This window comes from Thamnophis elegans, chromosome 4, assembly GCF_009769535.1.
Source record: "Thamnophis elegans isolate rThaEle1 chromosome 4, rThaEle1.pri, whole genome shotgun sequence".
Lineage (NCBI taxonomy): Eukaryota > Metazoa > Chordata > Lepidosauria > Squamata > Colubridae > Thamnophis > Thamnophis elegans.
The window spans coordinates 87,908,500-87,924,636 of record NC_045544.1 but is presented as its reverse complement, the minus strand read 5'-3'; the positions used below and the strand labels follow the sequence as shown (position 1 = coordinate 87,924,636).

Sequence of the window (16,137 nt, the reverse complement as noted above, 5' to 3'; positions counted from 1 at the left end):
ATTGCAGGCAGCCAGCAGGCAGCAGAAGTAGCCACAGTACTGCATTCTAACTTAATCAAAAAGTTTAAAATTGAAGTCCACAGATATTAAAATTACAAAATAGCTGTAAAATCAAGCTATTCCATGTAATTATTTGAAAATTAGCTCTTCTGTTTATCACAACGTTTGTATTATATCTTATCTTATATCTTAAGATTTTTACCTTGTTTGTTTCTTAGGGCCTTGACCATCCCCTGGTCCATCAGAAGACAGATTGTAATTACTTCCTTGATCTTTCTGCATTCCTTTCTTCTGTCCCTCATTCTGTTTTTGTTGCTTATTTTGCTTTTCAGATTTGTTCTCCTTCTCCTTCTTCTTCTTGTCTTTATCTTCTGCACCAGTTGTAGAAACTGGTTTGTATTCCACTCCTGTTAACAGCTTGTACTGAGCTTTCAGCTGAAGTAGTTTTTGTACTGCAGTATCAATTTTATCCTTTGGAAAGGCAACATTCCCATAGAATTATAGCCAATAAAAGAGAAACCAAGAAGGCAATTAGTTGCATCAAATATGTAATATATTACTATAATTGATATTGTAAGTATAGAACAAAAGCGTGAATAAAGGAGATGCAGTGAACTTAAAGAGACATGGATTTTGGGGGGTTCTTATGTAGAAAAGCATTGTTAGTTATTGCATCTTAACAAGAGAAACCTGAAACACTGAGTGAGCAGAAGGAATGAAAATCTTTGCCCATTCTTAAATTCCTACCTCAAGTAAAAATATAAAAGATCTCAATTTAAAAAAATCCTTTTTGCTTACAGAGTTGCAAATAAATTTTTGGTATTCTATAGGCAGGCAGTAAGCATTATTCATTGTTAGAATTGCACCCAACCAGCTATGGAGTAAGATGGATGCAGCTGTCTTGTTACGATGTGTTTTTTTGTGAATATGGGTCGTTATCCAGACAGGCTCTGAATCCTTTATTTTGCATTTTATGCATTTCATGCATTTTATATGTTGTTATTTCTGTTTAAATTTTGAGGTGCCCAGAATTCATCTGAAGTTGGGCTATGCTTAAATCTAATGAAATAAAGAAGCAAACCAAACATACCCAAATGTTTAAGCAGTTTTTCTTGACATTTTAAACAGATGCAGCCAATCAGTGATTATGCAGGTAGCCCTTGACTTACAACTACAACTAAGTCTAAAATTTATGTTGCTAAGCAAGACAGCCATTAAATGAGTTTTGCCCCATTTTATTGGCAGAGTTGTCAAATGAATCACTGTGGTTGTTAAGTGAATTGTTTGATCATTAACAAATCTGGCTTCCTCCAGTGAATTTGCTTGTCGGAAGCCATCTGCAAAGATCACATGACCTCAGGACAGTGCAACTGTCATACTGTAAATGCATGCCAAGCATTTGAATTTTGATCACATGACCCTGGGGATGCTGCAATGGTCTTGAGAAAACTGGTCATGTCACTTTTTCAGTGCCATTATAACTTCAAATGGCCACTAAAAAAAGGTTGTACGTTGAGGATTACGAGAGAGGTAAGCCTATGCTAATCTAGATAGTATATCTCAACCTTGGCAACATATAGTTGTATGGGCTTCAATTTTAAATTTTTGGATTGAGTTAAAACTTAAAGTTGCCAAGATTGAAAAATCCTCATCTTGATGGTGCTATTCTATTTCAATTTAAGTATGCCTAAAGCTATTTTTATTAGCTTGCCATTTGAAAATTGATGATATATAACTTCCCTCCTTGTGGCCACCAGAGTATCTGCTGTCAATGTAGTTTAATATGCTTTAATATAGTTTAATCTTTTATGTTTTGTATGCAATGTATTCAAATACCTTTTAGAGCATGGAAAGTACAAAATGTCTTAAAAATTAAATATTTTTTTTAAAAGACATTTTTCATTCTGCCCATATTGCTTGCCACAATAAAAATGATACTGTAAACTCCTTAGAAAAATTATCCAGATGTTTTGCTTTATATTGTATTTGATGGCAAAAAACGTATGTACATTTGCTGAACAGATAAATCCTAACAAAATACTGGACAAGATCTTGAAAAAAAGGTTAAGATTCTTTTTTTAAAATGTGGCATGTTTCTGAATGATACAGCTAATTTACCACACAGTAAAAATGAACTAGTCAAAGAGTAGAAAAATAATTATTTAAGTTTTGTTCTGTATGTAAGGACCAGCTGTTTTGGTGAGAAGTGATGGTTCCCAGATGAACCTTCAGAGAAAATTGGAAGGTTTTTTTTATAAGTTGCCAATATTACTGATTTTGCTAAAGCAATTTGCAAATGTTGTTGAAGTAATTTCAGAATGGTTAGAACATGCAACACTTAATGAGAGAACAACTTATTTTCAAAGAATAGGATGATAGCAAAGAATAAAAATGAATGTAATACTTATTCCAGGATCCCTTCAAGTATATGAAACTGTTAATTAGTAGAATTACCTTTTCTGCCTTCTCCAATTTTAACTTCCGAACCTCTTCTCCTTGGAGAGCAACCTGGTTAAAGAGAACTTGTGCTTCTGGAGAGCCAGGACTACTGGTTTCTGTGTTTTTTGGGTGTTTTAAGACAGATGTCTGAGCTGAAGCTGGCTGTCCTGGTTTATAGTCCTGGCCAGTCTTTTCTTTATATTCTGCTTTTAAGGAAAGGAGCAGTTTGACAGCTTCATCTACTTTATCCTGCATGAGTATTGTCAAGAAAGAGCAAGTAAGTAGTAGTAAAGTACGTAGTAGTAAAAACTACCTGCATATTTTCTTTTATTTACAATTCTGTTATTATGAAATAAACAATATGTTCTTCGGCATCTTAGTAACATACTGTACTATTTTATGCAAAAGATGTGTTGCACACAAATGAAATGTATTTGTTGAAATAGATTTATGCAATTTAATTTATGCAAATTAAAATTTTGTAAACTATGTCAAAAAAACAACAACCCAGGAATCAAAAGACGGATGGAGCAGGGATGAGGTCTTCTTACTCTGTTAACCACTCCAGCAATGAGCACACACACCCATGGCAAAAACACATTTTAACACTCTTTTAGAACGTTAAAAGGGTGGGAGCCGTTCTCAGCTCTGCTGGTCCAGTATTTTACAGGGTCAAGGCCACAGCGAAAAAGGCTCTTCTCCTTGACCACACCCCAGCCCAAATTTCTTGGCACACAGGGTCTGTAGCAGGCCTCTTCCAGTGGCATGAGTGGGGCAGGCTAATTCCATTGAGGTGAGACAGTTGCTCAAGATACCCTGGACCTATGCCATATAAGGCTTTAAAAGTAATAACAAATACCTTGAATTGGACCCAGAAGCAAAATGGTAACCAATGCAGCTCAAGAACAGTTGTGTTATATGTACCATCTTAGCGGCTCCCAGACCTGTCCTTGCCACTTCATTCTGCACCAGCTGTAGCTTCTGAATACTATACAAGGGTAGCCCCATGTAGAGTGCATTGCAGTAATCCAATCAAGAGATGACATGGGCATAGACCCAGGACCTCATGTTCCAGATAAGGTCCCAAACAGCACACAACATGAAATTGCACTAGGCCCTCTCACCACAACTGACACCTGCTCTTTGAGTTTCTAGTTGAAAATCACCAGGTTGTGTCTGGGTTAGTGCAACCCACCCATTTTTCTTTAACTGTTTTTGTTGCTATCAGTTTCTGCACGTCACTTTTCAAAAGGCATATTTTTCTCATGACAGTCGAATGTACACAAATTGGTGTCCATACATAAGAAAAATAGAAATTACTGGCTGTCACATTCTTTTAAATATCTAATACAAAGTTAAGCTAGAAAGGTAATGCATTAGGATTAAATGCCTACAATAACTTCTTAAAGTGGAAGACGTAAAGGAAATAGCTTTACTCTTTCACAATGATGTTGAAATAATAAATTTTGAAGCAAACAGTGTCAAACATATATAGGTTTAAGTTAAATGTTTATGAAATATAAGTAAAGACAGAGACAGAGAGAGAGAGAAGGAAGAAAGGGGAGAGGGGCAGAGAGAGGGAATACTTATCATTATTCTACCTTGGAAACCTTTTCTGCTTTGAGTCTCCGCACTACCTCGCCTTGTTCAGCTACTTTACTATACAGAGCTTTTTCATCTATTTGGCTAGAAGATGTCAAACCATTCATAGTTAAAGAAGTAGAATCAGAAGTATAAGACAAGGAGGAAGGAGGAAGAGGAGCTGCAGGTGGATGTCCAGGCTTATAATCTTGACCTGTCTTTTGTTTATATTCTGCCTTTAGAGCAAGAAGCACTTTTACTGCAACAGCTATATGATCCTGAAGCAGGGAGACAATATATCACATCAGTAAATGCAGAAATATTTTCATTTTATAAATTAGGTGCATATAAATGCTTCTTAAATTAAAACTTTCTAGAACCAGTCTTTCTCTGCAATTGACATAATATGGTTCACGTTGGTCTAAAATATTCTATTTAAACTTTAAATAGAAAAGCAATTAACAAGCTTTGTTCATATCCATTCCCCAGACCAAGTGATTGTTTTAGATTTCTTTTTAGAATGGAAGGCTGATAGATTTGGATATAATTCAACAGGACATTTTTTAAAAATAAGATTGAATAAACAGAATTGATGCCGAGACATATGTTTTTTATAAACTAAGGTGAAGTATGTGAAGTAAAGTAGGTAAAGCAAAGTTCAATCTATTTTTTATTTTTTCAATGTGGACAAAATAACCATCTGTTTTGTAACTTGCACCCACATAACACTGCAGTAAAAGAAGCTATACTAAAAGTAAAGGAAGGAATGCTTTCTATCACTTAACAATATATTTTTTTCAAAGATCTAAAAACATTTGCATTATCCTATTTTACTTCCACTGCTATTATATTTTGTTGAATTATATCTATGAACTTCTTAATTTATGTACTTTACAGTCATGAGTTTTCCCACAAGCATCTACAGGGACAGAGGAATTGAACTAAGAAAGACACTGGTGAATTGCTAGTTTTTACTCCTGGCCAGTTTTTCTTTTCATTTTTTGTTTTCAGAGCAGCAAACACTGTGACAGAAGTATCTAGCTGAACTTAAAACCAGAAATAAAAGAACACACTTAAAGGGGATTAAGACAGAAAAGGAGAAACTGATATGGATCTAAAGAGACACATGGCCAAATTTGAAACAATAATGCAACTAAATAATTTAATTATTTTAAATCATTCACACACATATATAGTTTATAATAAGAAAAATAGGGCTGCCTTCTCATAATTCAGCAGCAAAAAAGTGATACACTTCCAAAACCAAGTTAGATATTTGCTCTTCTGTTAATAGAAGATAATAGTTGGATCTTGGGAGAATCCAGAGAACATTTTCTCTCAGAAAAACATACGAAGAGATATGTTATGAAGATTTCAAAGGTTATAATGGAATACATGGCTTTAGACAAAATCAGACAACAATAGTTTAAGGTAGCCTAATTGATGTCTTTACTAACCTTGGAAGCTTTTTCTGCTTTAAGTTTTCGGACCACTTCTCCTTGCTCAGCTACATGATCATAAAGAGTTTTGCTGTCTACACTGGCAATGGCGGCAACCTCACATCTGGATGTCTGGATGGGAACTGCTGGAACTGGAGGATTTCCTGGCTTGTAGTCTTGACCAATCTTCTCCTTGTATTCTGCTTTCAGAGCCAAGAGTTGTTTCACAGCAGCATCAATGTCCTCCTTTGCTGCTTTCTTCTGTTTCAAATCACGGACTGCATCACCCTGAGCAGACACTCTCCTGTAAAGAGCTAAGGGATCCTGGGCTGAAGAGGAAACTGAAGTAGAAGAAATATCAGCCCCAAATGAAGAAGAAGGACCTTTCATTGTAGTACTAACCTTTGAAAAGAAAACAAAATTATGCATTTACAAAAGTGACGAAAATAACTAACTACAATATGCACCAAAAAATTAACTACAATATGCAGCAATTGTTTTTAATTGTGCCACATTAATGATTGCCACGTTAATGATTCATGATCAATTTGTGATTGATTATAATCCTGAGATCTTTTTCAAACGTTCTGCTCCCCAAATCATATATTCTGCTTCCTTTACAGGTGCATTTGTTATTTCAAATATGACAAATGCATCTGTCCATATTGAATATCAAAGAGTTTGTAATTATTTTAGATGAACAACATATATCAACTGAATCTACTTACCTCTTTCTTTGCTGTTTCTGACTTGGTCTTTTCCTTTGAGCCAGATGTTGGCATTTCTTTTGTATGCCCATCAGGAATATAAATCAAAATGCATGGAGATTCTTTACAGCTATATGGGCTATAAAGTAAGATTTTTAATTAAATGAATACTAACAATACTAATTGAATAAATAGATGATGAATAAATCAATATGAAAAATTACCAGTTAAACTTCAAATGTTTATAGAAATAAAAGTTGTTGTGAAATTATATATTTGTAAGGAGTTCAGAACAAGAAAGACAGCAGAAAATTGACATGAAGGGTTGTGTAGATCTTGAGTTAAGCTTCAACAATGAATATCAAAATACATTCTTACTATACTTCACCCATCCCTACAGCAGTAAATCCAAGAGAAAAATGTCTTTTATTTGGTGAAAACAAAGAGACAGACAGAAGTAGTAGGCATTTTCTTACATTTCCATATAGTGTACATCAAAATTATTTTTGACAGTAATATCAAGCCCATATTAAATCCTTATGAATAGTCAATATTGCAGTTCAAAATACAGTTTTTAAAATAACAATCACTGCTTACTCATATAGAAAATTTTAAATGTGTTATTTGCATATTCCATAAATGGGAGAAAATGTCACTTAAAGTAAGTTACTTGGCTTTCAAATGTTTTTCTTAAACTGTATTATCCCACTTTCCTTTGTTAAATAGAATGTAATGCTCTTCTATATATTTAGGTAAATATAATGCAGAAACATAGACTTGTTATAGATAGCAGATGATTAATTCTACTTCAATAGTCCTGAAAAATATGTCTGTTCCAAATGTCCAAATCTGATACAGTTAAAATCAAGCTGGTTTCTAAATGCTCACCTAATAGGCTCATATGGTTGATCACAAATATAAAAGCCTCTTCTCTGAAGCTGAATGATGTCTCCTTTTTTCAAATCTTTTAGGCAAGGATCACCTAACATCAGTTCTTCTTGCTGTAAAAAAATTAAAAATAAATTGTATAACTTCCTAAGAACAAAATTCTATACATATATGACAAGTACATATTACTGTAGTTGTTCTGAATTACTATAGTTAACATGAAAGTTAACATTTCAGCTGGATATTGAAAACCCTTCATTCTCCAGGAAGCGACTCATAAAAATCCAAATGAAAGACTAAGAAAAAGCAATCATACAATCAATACATAATTATGGCTAGCCTGATCTTTCCTAATATGTGACTCTTGCCAATAATTAGTGATGACAGGAGTTCCAAGGCTTAGAAGACACCATTTTATGGAAGATGGGCTAGAATGTTGAATTTTAATCAGGAATGTAAAGGATAAAATCTCAAGTCAGCACAGAATTTATTGGGTCAATTTGAATCTAAGCCAGACTTAAGGATGAGTGAGATTTAAAGAGGGAGGAGGATTCATGTATTCCATAGTTTCTTGAATACATGTAGAACAGACTATCATTTTGTGGCACAAATGCAACAGTTGATAATAATATGAAAGTTACTTTGCTATTTCTGTTGATGTACTGTTTGAAGTCTTCCTCCTTGCCTAAGACAGGCTTGGTGATCAAGTGGTCATAATTCACACAAATAGTTGGAGTGAGAGAAGCAGAAGAGGTTTTTGCTAGCCAGGTGATTTTAGTAGTTTTTTTGTAATCCTTATTCTCCAAATTTAATTTAGCATCCATAGATGTGATTTTCCCAGTGACGTTCCTACAAAGAAACAGAGTATTTTGATTATCCGTCTGTTTTAAAATTAAATGATGAATCCTTGACCAAGAAATCGGTGCAAATTAACTTAAGTTTCCAAAAATCAGTGAATCTTAAGAAATAGCAGTCAAATTTAATAACCCCAGTTTATTATTTACATTTAAGAGGATTCCTGTATGAAGAGAAAAAGCTTGTGGTCATGCAAGTCACTACATCCCGTTATTTCAACCCTCTTCTCTGCCTCAATATAATTCTCTGCATCACCTACCATATGGTTTCCAACAATTTCATGTACAGTGAAAAGGGTAAAAGGTTTGAAATGGATTATATACTGTAATGATTCTTTACCCACTACACATTTTAAATATTTAAGAAATGGAAATTCCAGTATCAAAACATAAAATCCAATGAAAAACGTACTTGTGTGTTTTGGTGATGATTATGTTGCCCCAGTTAATAAATGTAACCATTTCTCCTTCTGTCAATGTCTCTGCATCTGCTCCGTCAATCAGTACTTTGGGACTATACCATATAGGCTTCAAGCCAACTTCAGCATTCTGTATATTAACAGAAAAGGATAAAGAGCTGGTTTACGTTGGAAAAAATTACAACACAATAATCTATTCTGGGAGGAAAAAAGGCAAACATTGTATCTCTGTCATTGTGGTACATTGTTTTTCTTCAACCAAGAGGGAACAACTTTTTGGATGATCTAAATCTAGGCATTTTATGGTCCACGGGCCACATCTGGCCCACAGGTGGTCCCCAATCCAACCTGTGGTATCAGTGGCATCAGGGGGCAGGGCATGGGAAGCAGGGCAATGGCACCAGAGGACGGGGCATCAATGTTGAAGGACACGGTGGTGATGCAAGATGAAGTGGCAGCCCTTTAAAATAGTCCCAATTTATCATTTTGCCCTTGGAAAAATTAATTGCCCACCTCTGATCTAACAGGTATCTTAAGGTACACTAGAGGGCTATAGCCCCCAAAATAGGGGAAACTGGAAAAAAATGTGGATGGATTCAAAATCAAAACCATCATCATGTGTAGTTTAATTTAATTTAATCAAATGTTTAATTCCAGTGTTTTTGAAAGTAAATGCTTAATTTAAATGATGTCTAAATACTTTACATAATGAATATATTTAAATACACAGTAATTTAAATACTTTATAGGACTTTTTTTTTCTTTTCATGGACTTTTGTCCAGAGTTGAAAACTCCATTCCAAATTCCATCTCATTCTCAGCCGGTGATAGCAGTGCTCAAATCTCAGAGCTAAACAAGGTTATGCCTGGTTAGTACTTAGATGGGGAGGTATCCTGGCTGTAGATTAGGAAAGAAATTGAAAAAGCAACCAGGTAGAAGGGAGTGGCCAACCATTTCTTTTAAAAAAAAACTGCTAAGAAAACTGCATGGATACAGCAACCAGAATTTGAACTCAGGTTGAAGATATTTACATTTTTAAAACTCTTTTAATTCATCTGCTGGCCTTCTTAATGATGACAGCCTCTTACATACTTGGTAATCTGGTTTTGCTTTCTTTTCATTGTGCAGAAAGCCCTGTCAATTCCAATGATTCAATGTTTTTATTATAGCATTCTTTAAGCAAACCTTTGGATGTTTGGCCACTTCTTTCATCTCTTCTTGAGCTTCAGGAATATTTACGGTGACTATTTCATCCTTTAGCAATGCAGTGAACCGAGGTGCCACTGGATCTATAACCTATATCCCAAGGATAACAATTTAAAAATACATAATTATTCAATTATTCAATTATATTTCAAGCAAAAATCTTTAAAATGAAGTTATATGAATGAAAAAGTACACATATACAACAAGCCATCTAGGAATATTAACTGGTATTCTTTATGTTACTGCACTGTTGGCTGCAATTGAAGCTGCCTGAATTTAAATTATAAAACAAAGCCAAAACAAAATATGCTTGTGTAATTTTCCTGTCCTTTGAGAAAAAATGTTTTAAAATCACTTTTTGGGAGAGAGTTTGTAAGCATATGCATTCCTAACTGGAGGAAACTACAATTAGGCTAAGCATACTGTAATTAGGCTAAATGTGTATGCTAACTGTAAACTTTTTGGGGGGATCTGAGTGATTTTATCACTCAGTAGTTTTTAAAGCAGATATAATCTACATGTATGCATTACATTATCATTTTTTCTGAGACTGAAAAATAGGCAGAATCAGAATATCTGTGGGATGCTCTTCAAACACACAAAAAGATTTTTTTTAAATGCCAAATGGCACACTACAATTTAAAATACTTTTTTATAAATATACAAAAGTCCACAATTTTCTCCTTACCAAATCACTGGCTTTACAGCCATATATTTTCAATAAATGTATTTCAAAAAGCATGCACTCTAGCATGATTATTTAAATACAACAGCTTTAGAGCACTATAATAAGGCAACATTATTTAAAAACACCCTATAGTTCTGCTTCATTGAGAAAATATTTTTCTAACTTACTCAATAGTCAAGCATAGCATCTTCCACCAATATTGTTTATTTTGTTAACACGCTACCAAACCACTTACTTTAAGCATTACCAGCCTTTTCAATAACTTACTATTTTATACAACTGGAGGTTTTAAGGAAGCATGAGAAAACTTTGGTCTTCCAACGTTCTCAGAATATCAACTGCAATCCCCAGAATTACAATAGTTTAAACAATTGTTACATATTACTACTTATAAGGACATGTATTCTTTGAGGGGAAAACTTATATAAAAGAGCACTCATGACTAATAGAAATGTCTACATAGATTCTCAATCAGCCACATCATGGTTGTCCCAAATGTGCTTTTTTCAAGAGGTAATTGGATTTCTTGTTTTTCTTTGAAAATGTTTCACTTCTCACCCAAGAAGCTTCTTCAGCTCTGACTGGATTGTGGGGAATGTAAGGATTTATACTCCTTGCAGACAGCTGGTCATTTGCATTCTATCAGAGAGTCATTGAGGCCACTTGGAGGTTTATCTCCACTTCACAAATTCATGGCACAACATAGGGAAAAAACCCATTAGGACAAGATTCAGCAGTCCCTTCTGCATTAAAAAGGGCACTCTTTTGAAGACAGCAAAGTCCACAATTGAACAGAGAGGACCACTGGTTTGAAAGAGAGGTCAAAGAAGCCATCTATGTCATAATTAAACAGCCCTCTCTCAACAGAGCAGGAGTGATACAACATCATCTATACAACACAGTCATTTTAGCAGTTCCAAGAAGGCTCAACGCCTCCAAGTGGTCTCAATGACTCTCTAAAAGAATGCAAATGACCAACTGTCTGCAAGGAATATAAATCCTCCCACTGCTCATCATTTAGCTTCTTCAGAGTTGAAGAAGCTTCTTGGATGTCTTCAAAGAAAAACAAGAAAATCCAGTTGTCTCTTTAAAAAAGCACCTTTGCGACATTCTTATAAATATATAAGAGAAGTATCACTTGTGCCTTTGCTGCCTATCATAAATACAAGCAAATTGTTAACATAATAATTACATTACAGGTTTCAGTGTCAGCTCTCTGGCTCTGGATGAGATTTACACACTAGCAACCCTTATGTGATTAAAAAGTATGCAATGATACATATAACTTATTTTATCCACATTTTTTTGAAAAACTAAAAATCCTTATTTAGTCCTTGTTTGATCAGATTTTTACTGCATTACAAAAGAGGGATTCTGCTCTGCTCTACTCATTAAATTTTGCCAATGTTTCTATTGATAATTTTTCTTTCTTGAGAGCCAACAGTATCTTATAGGAAATTTAATACTTTAGCTTTACTCTTGGTCCATGAGAAGTCACTATACATGTCAATGTACAGCTCTAACAAGTGTGCAGTCCAACAGCTTTAGCTAAAAATTATGTTTTGTAAATGTATTATACAACTAATGCAGCAACAGAAAGAACCAATTGATAATCCCTCATATAAATGAAGAGAACAAAGTAAAAGAACTATAGGACACTACAAAGCACATGCCAGGCAAGCAAATACTGAAATCTGAGGAAAAATGAAACCTATTTGAAAGCAAAGTTCCAGATGCAAGTTAAAAAAATAGGAGCAGCCATAGAATTGTAGAGAGACACCAACAGTTCGCCTTATTATAGTGTCCAAGCAGTTGCTGCCAAAAAGTAACTAATCATGTGAAGATGCAGTATTCCTTCTTTAATCTTTCAACTGAAGAACAATGAAAGAACTTCACTGATAATCTTACAAAGGAAATATTATAGCCTTCTGCAGAGAGGCAACTTAGAAAGTTCTTAAACTCTCTTCTCTTTTGAGAAATCAAGTTTTTCTCTTTAGCATAGGAATAATGCATTTTTATGGAAATATATATAGCTCTTGTTATGTAAGCAAATGTGATTGTATATGAGAAACCACATATGCTTATGCTATGTATGCTTACTGTAAGCTATATGCTAAGGCAGAAAAAGCATTAAGTAATACCTTCTTACAGATAGCTCGCAGCTTGATGGCAGAAAAATGAAATGCAGAATTTCATATCAGATTTACAAAATTAGCAAAATACGATTACCTTCTCAAAAAAACAGTTCAATAGATTTGGCAAAGTAAGTAAGATTAATTTAAGCCTTGTTAACGAGAAAGACATTCCATTTTCCTGAAAAAGAGGCTGATGAAGCAATAAACTACATTCACTAGTCTTCAAAGTGCACTCAGATAATTCTGGATTTCTTATCCACATTAGAGCAGGTTTCCACCTGAAAGCTCATCAAATTAAAATAAAGACAAATGTACCTTTTTGTTAAATGACCAAATTTTATCCCATTCCATGTTTACAACTGATCTTGAAGACCCCTGTAAAATATAAAGGAAAAAAATGCATCATCTGAATAAATAATAATTACAGACATTTAATACACAATGATAAATGGTGGAAATGGTATAAAGCCAAACATGATTCTATTGCTAATTGGCCAATTATCTTATGTATATTTAATTTAATTACATATATTTAATCAATCAACGCAAAGGCAGAAATCCTGTATCCATCAAGTAGCAAGAAGGAAGTAACTTGTAACTTTACTTAAGTACTTTAACTTAAGTCATATTAATTGTAACCATTTTCCTGTGTCTTTATGTTTTTGTGTATAAACTATATTTTTGTAACACGACAGCAATATCCTTTAAGAATATAGCAATATTAATTGGTTATTTTGAAAAGATAAATCAATTAGAGGAAATCTTTTAATAATTAATATTTTAAAATATTTTAATATTTTCTAACACAGCTTCTTTAACAAAGTGTGCTTTATTAAACTTCCAATACTTTAGAATATTATTTGAAGTTTTCGCCCATTTTCTTCAAATCTTGTCCCAAAAGAGACAGGTGATCTCTCAAAAGAAATTTGGGTAAGGTGCATAGACTGCAGGAAATTCTGCAAGTCAAAGATGAGCAATGGATTCCACTGTAATTTTACAAAGATACTGTAGCAATCACTTTCTACATAATTTGAAAATAAAGACTCTTACCTGTGCAGCTATAAACTGTTTCAATCCTTCTACTGTCATACCTCTTCTAAGGACACCACGAACTGTTGGAAATCTGGGATCATCCCTTAAAGAAAGCAATCAATACTTAATGGGATGGCTTTAAAAATACGCTTGTTAATTCAAAACACAAGGTTAGTTCTCCCATCCATTTTACACAGCCTTATCTTAGATTGCATGAATTCCAATTTTTAATATTGGCTAATTCTTAGCATTTGTTTAATTTGTGTCCCTCAGATTTTGCACCATTTTTGTTGTATATTTGCTCAATCTTATCTATATCTATATCTAGTCAGTCTGTCAGTCTGTCAGTCTGTCAGTCTGTCAGTCTGTCTGTCTGTCTGTCTGTCTGTCTGTCTGTCTGTCTGTCTATCTATCTATCTATCTATCTATCTATCTATCTATCTATCTATCTATCTATCTATGAGGTCTCAGAACTGTATTCCAAATTTTGTGTGTGTTTGTGTGTGTGTTGTGTATAATTATATATAATTAGGTCCTCCTTTTTCCTGCTGGTGATGCATCCCAGAATTTTGTTTGACTCCACAGCTGCCTCAACACACTGCTTGTCATTTTGCAGTTATCCATGAGCACACCTAAATCTTTTTCTTCTGTTGTTCTAACATTGTATCAAGAGTACTGTGCACCCAATACTGTACCATGCCAGATGCATTTATTAGGCAAGTTACCACAAATTACCACAATTTAGGAGCATTAGGGAAGAAACTGAAAGTCACATTAGTGGCTGCAGAATTTTATATATGCTCACAGTACACCTAGAAACTTAAAATCATCCTTTCCACACTGACAAATTATTTTTCATATTGACCAAATTAATATGATGCAAACTTTTGAATGCTTAATGAACCACAAAGGAAAGGGGAGGCGCAGAAGCAGAGAGGCATCTGAAGGTCTCATGAAGCCCATGGACTAGTAATAACAACATTAAAAAAAACATAAAAGCCAATATTTTGGAATACTTATAAAAGCAAAATGTCTAAAAATAATTTATTTCTTCTGTTAACAGCAAACACATAAATGTGATAATGTGTAAGGGTCACATTTAATTTAAAAAGTTTTTGTAATTGGAGGTTTTATTTATTAATAACATATAAATTACAGTATGAATATAGGAATGAAATAATCTAGTACACATTTTAGAAGCATCCAGACATCAGCAAGCTAAGCAACTTCACTTACCAGCCATCTACCAGCCCTTCATTGACAAACCAAGTGAGCTTTCTTTTAGAAAGCACAGTATTGTTGAGGTTTAAACGACTGTACTCCCAGATATAGGGCTTTCTTATTCCCAAGGCTTCAATGATCCAGTAGAATTGCTCATCTCTATCATGGTATTCTGTTGTTCTTAATGCATGAGTAACACCTTCTAAACTGTCCACTATAGGACAGGCAAAGTCATATGTGGGGTAAATACTGAAAGTTAAGCAGAAACAGAATTAACCTTCATGCATACTTGACAGATGTCACATCTTATCATTAATACATTTCAAAAGCAATCACTGACGCAACAGTATTTATCAGTCTAATGGTACACGTTAAAAACAAGAAGAATGTTTAAAGCAATTGCAAACTTTACACTGTATTTGAATAGAGCGACAATAAGTATCAGTTATTCCTAAAATATTAAGGAGATTCTGGAGAATCTATTATGAAATCTGGGTAACATGTTATTTCTCAGAACTAGATATATTCCAGAAAGTGGGGAAATAGACAAGTTTTTGATTCATATAAAAACAGGAACTCACACTTAAATATTAGTAAATACAGCAAATTTGGTTTGATGAGAGTATTCCAGAAAGTAAATAAATATAAACAAATAACATTTCTCCAATAAGAGTATGTAGAAGTAGAAGAGCAGTTTTAGGGAGGAATCAATATGGAAGGGAAAGGTGCTTACTCTTTCTCATTTCTTATTACCAAGGCTACCAAATCAAGATTTATCCTCGTGAACATTCATGGGGAGAAGGTTTTACAATATTAGTTCTTAATTTTTTAGTTTAGTTTTTCTCCCCTCTTTTGTAAGAGAGATAATTCATCCTAATAAGCTAAGACAACTAAGATCAACAAAGTAAAACTAAAAACTATTTTTCTTACATTGCTCAACAGTGTACTTGTGAATATCTCAATAAGACCTAAAATAAATATTTATATAATTTCTTGGCTCCTTTCTGCCCATCTTCAAGTCTAGTGGATGAAGCGATTCAGTCCTGTCACTAACCTCTTTAATAGAATAACTGAGTTGGAAGGGACCTTGAAGGTCTTCTAGTCCAATCCCCTGCTTAGACAGGAAACCCTACACCACTTCAGACATATGGATATCTAACATCTTCTTAAAAACATCCAGTGTTGGAGCATTCACAACCTCAGGAGACAAGTTGTTCCACTGATTAATTGTTCTAATTGTCCTTAGATCTCCTTAGTTCTAAGTTGCTTTTCTCATGGAAGCAAATCTTCCTCATGGAAACAAATAATTTAGAGTAACAAACAATTTAAAAACTTAAAATTGCTTGTTGTTTTAAGAATGGATTTTTTCCATACTTAATAATAGACATATATCAATAATATATATAATTCAGTATCAGATTATATCAGCTTATAAAAATCTCTACAAAAATAAAGATCTGGAATGTTAAAATTGTTCCCAAGAAACCAGAAACTAGGTTGTAATAATTAAAAAAGAAAGAAAAGTAG

General features: G+C 33.8%; 1 protein-coding gene across 2 annotated transcripts in view; it reads right to left on the bottom strand.

Annotated features, from left to right (window-relative positions):
* EPRS1 (glutamyl-prolyl-tRNA synthetase 1) overlaps positions 1 to 16,137 on the bottom strand; it is a 42,874-nt gene that overhangs the window by 14,238 nt on the left and 12,499 nt on the right. For both annotated transcript variants that reach the window (XM_032215470.1, XM_032215471.1), the window contains 11 exons: positions 14,626 to 14,859; positions 13,408 to 13,492; positions 12,673 to 12,732; positions 9,514 to 9,624; positions 8,321 to 8,457; positions 7,696 to 7,903; positions 7,055 to 7,167; positions 6,188 to 6,305; positions 5,478 to 5,861; positions 2,455 to 2,688; positions 203 to 471 (listed from right to left, as the gene is read on the bottom strand). In XM_032215470.1, the coding sequence (XP_032071361.1) occupies positions 203 to 471; positions 2,455 to 2,688; positions 5,478 to 5,861; positions 6,188 to 6,305; positions 7,055 to 7,167; positions 7,696 to 7,903; positions 8,321 to 8,457; positions 9,514 to 9,624; positions 12,673 to 12,732; positions 13,408 to 13,492; positions 14,626 to 14,859 (1,953 nt within the window). The remainder of the gene's footprint in view (positions 1 to 202; positions 472 to 2,454; positions 2,689 to 5,477; positions 5,862 to 6,187; positions 6,306 to 7,054; positions 7,168 to 7,695; positions 7,904 to 8,320; positions 8,458 to 9,513; positions 9,625 to 12,672; positions 12,733 to 13,407; positions 13,493 to 14,625; positions 14,860 to 16,137) is intronic.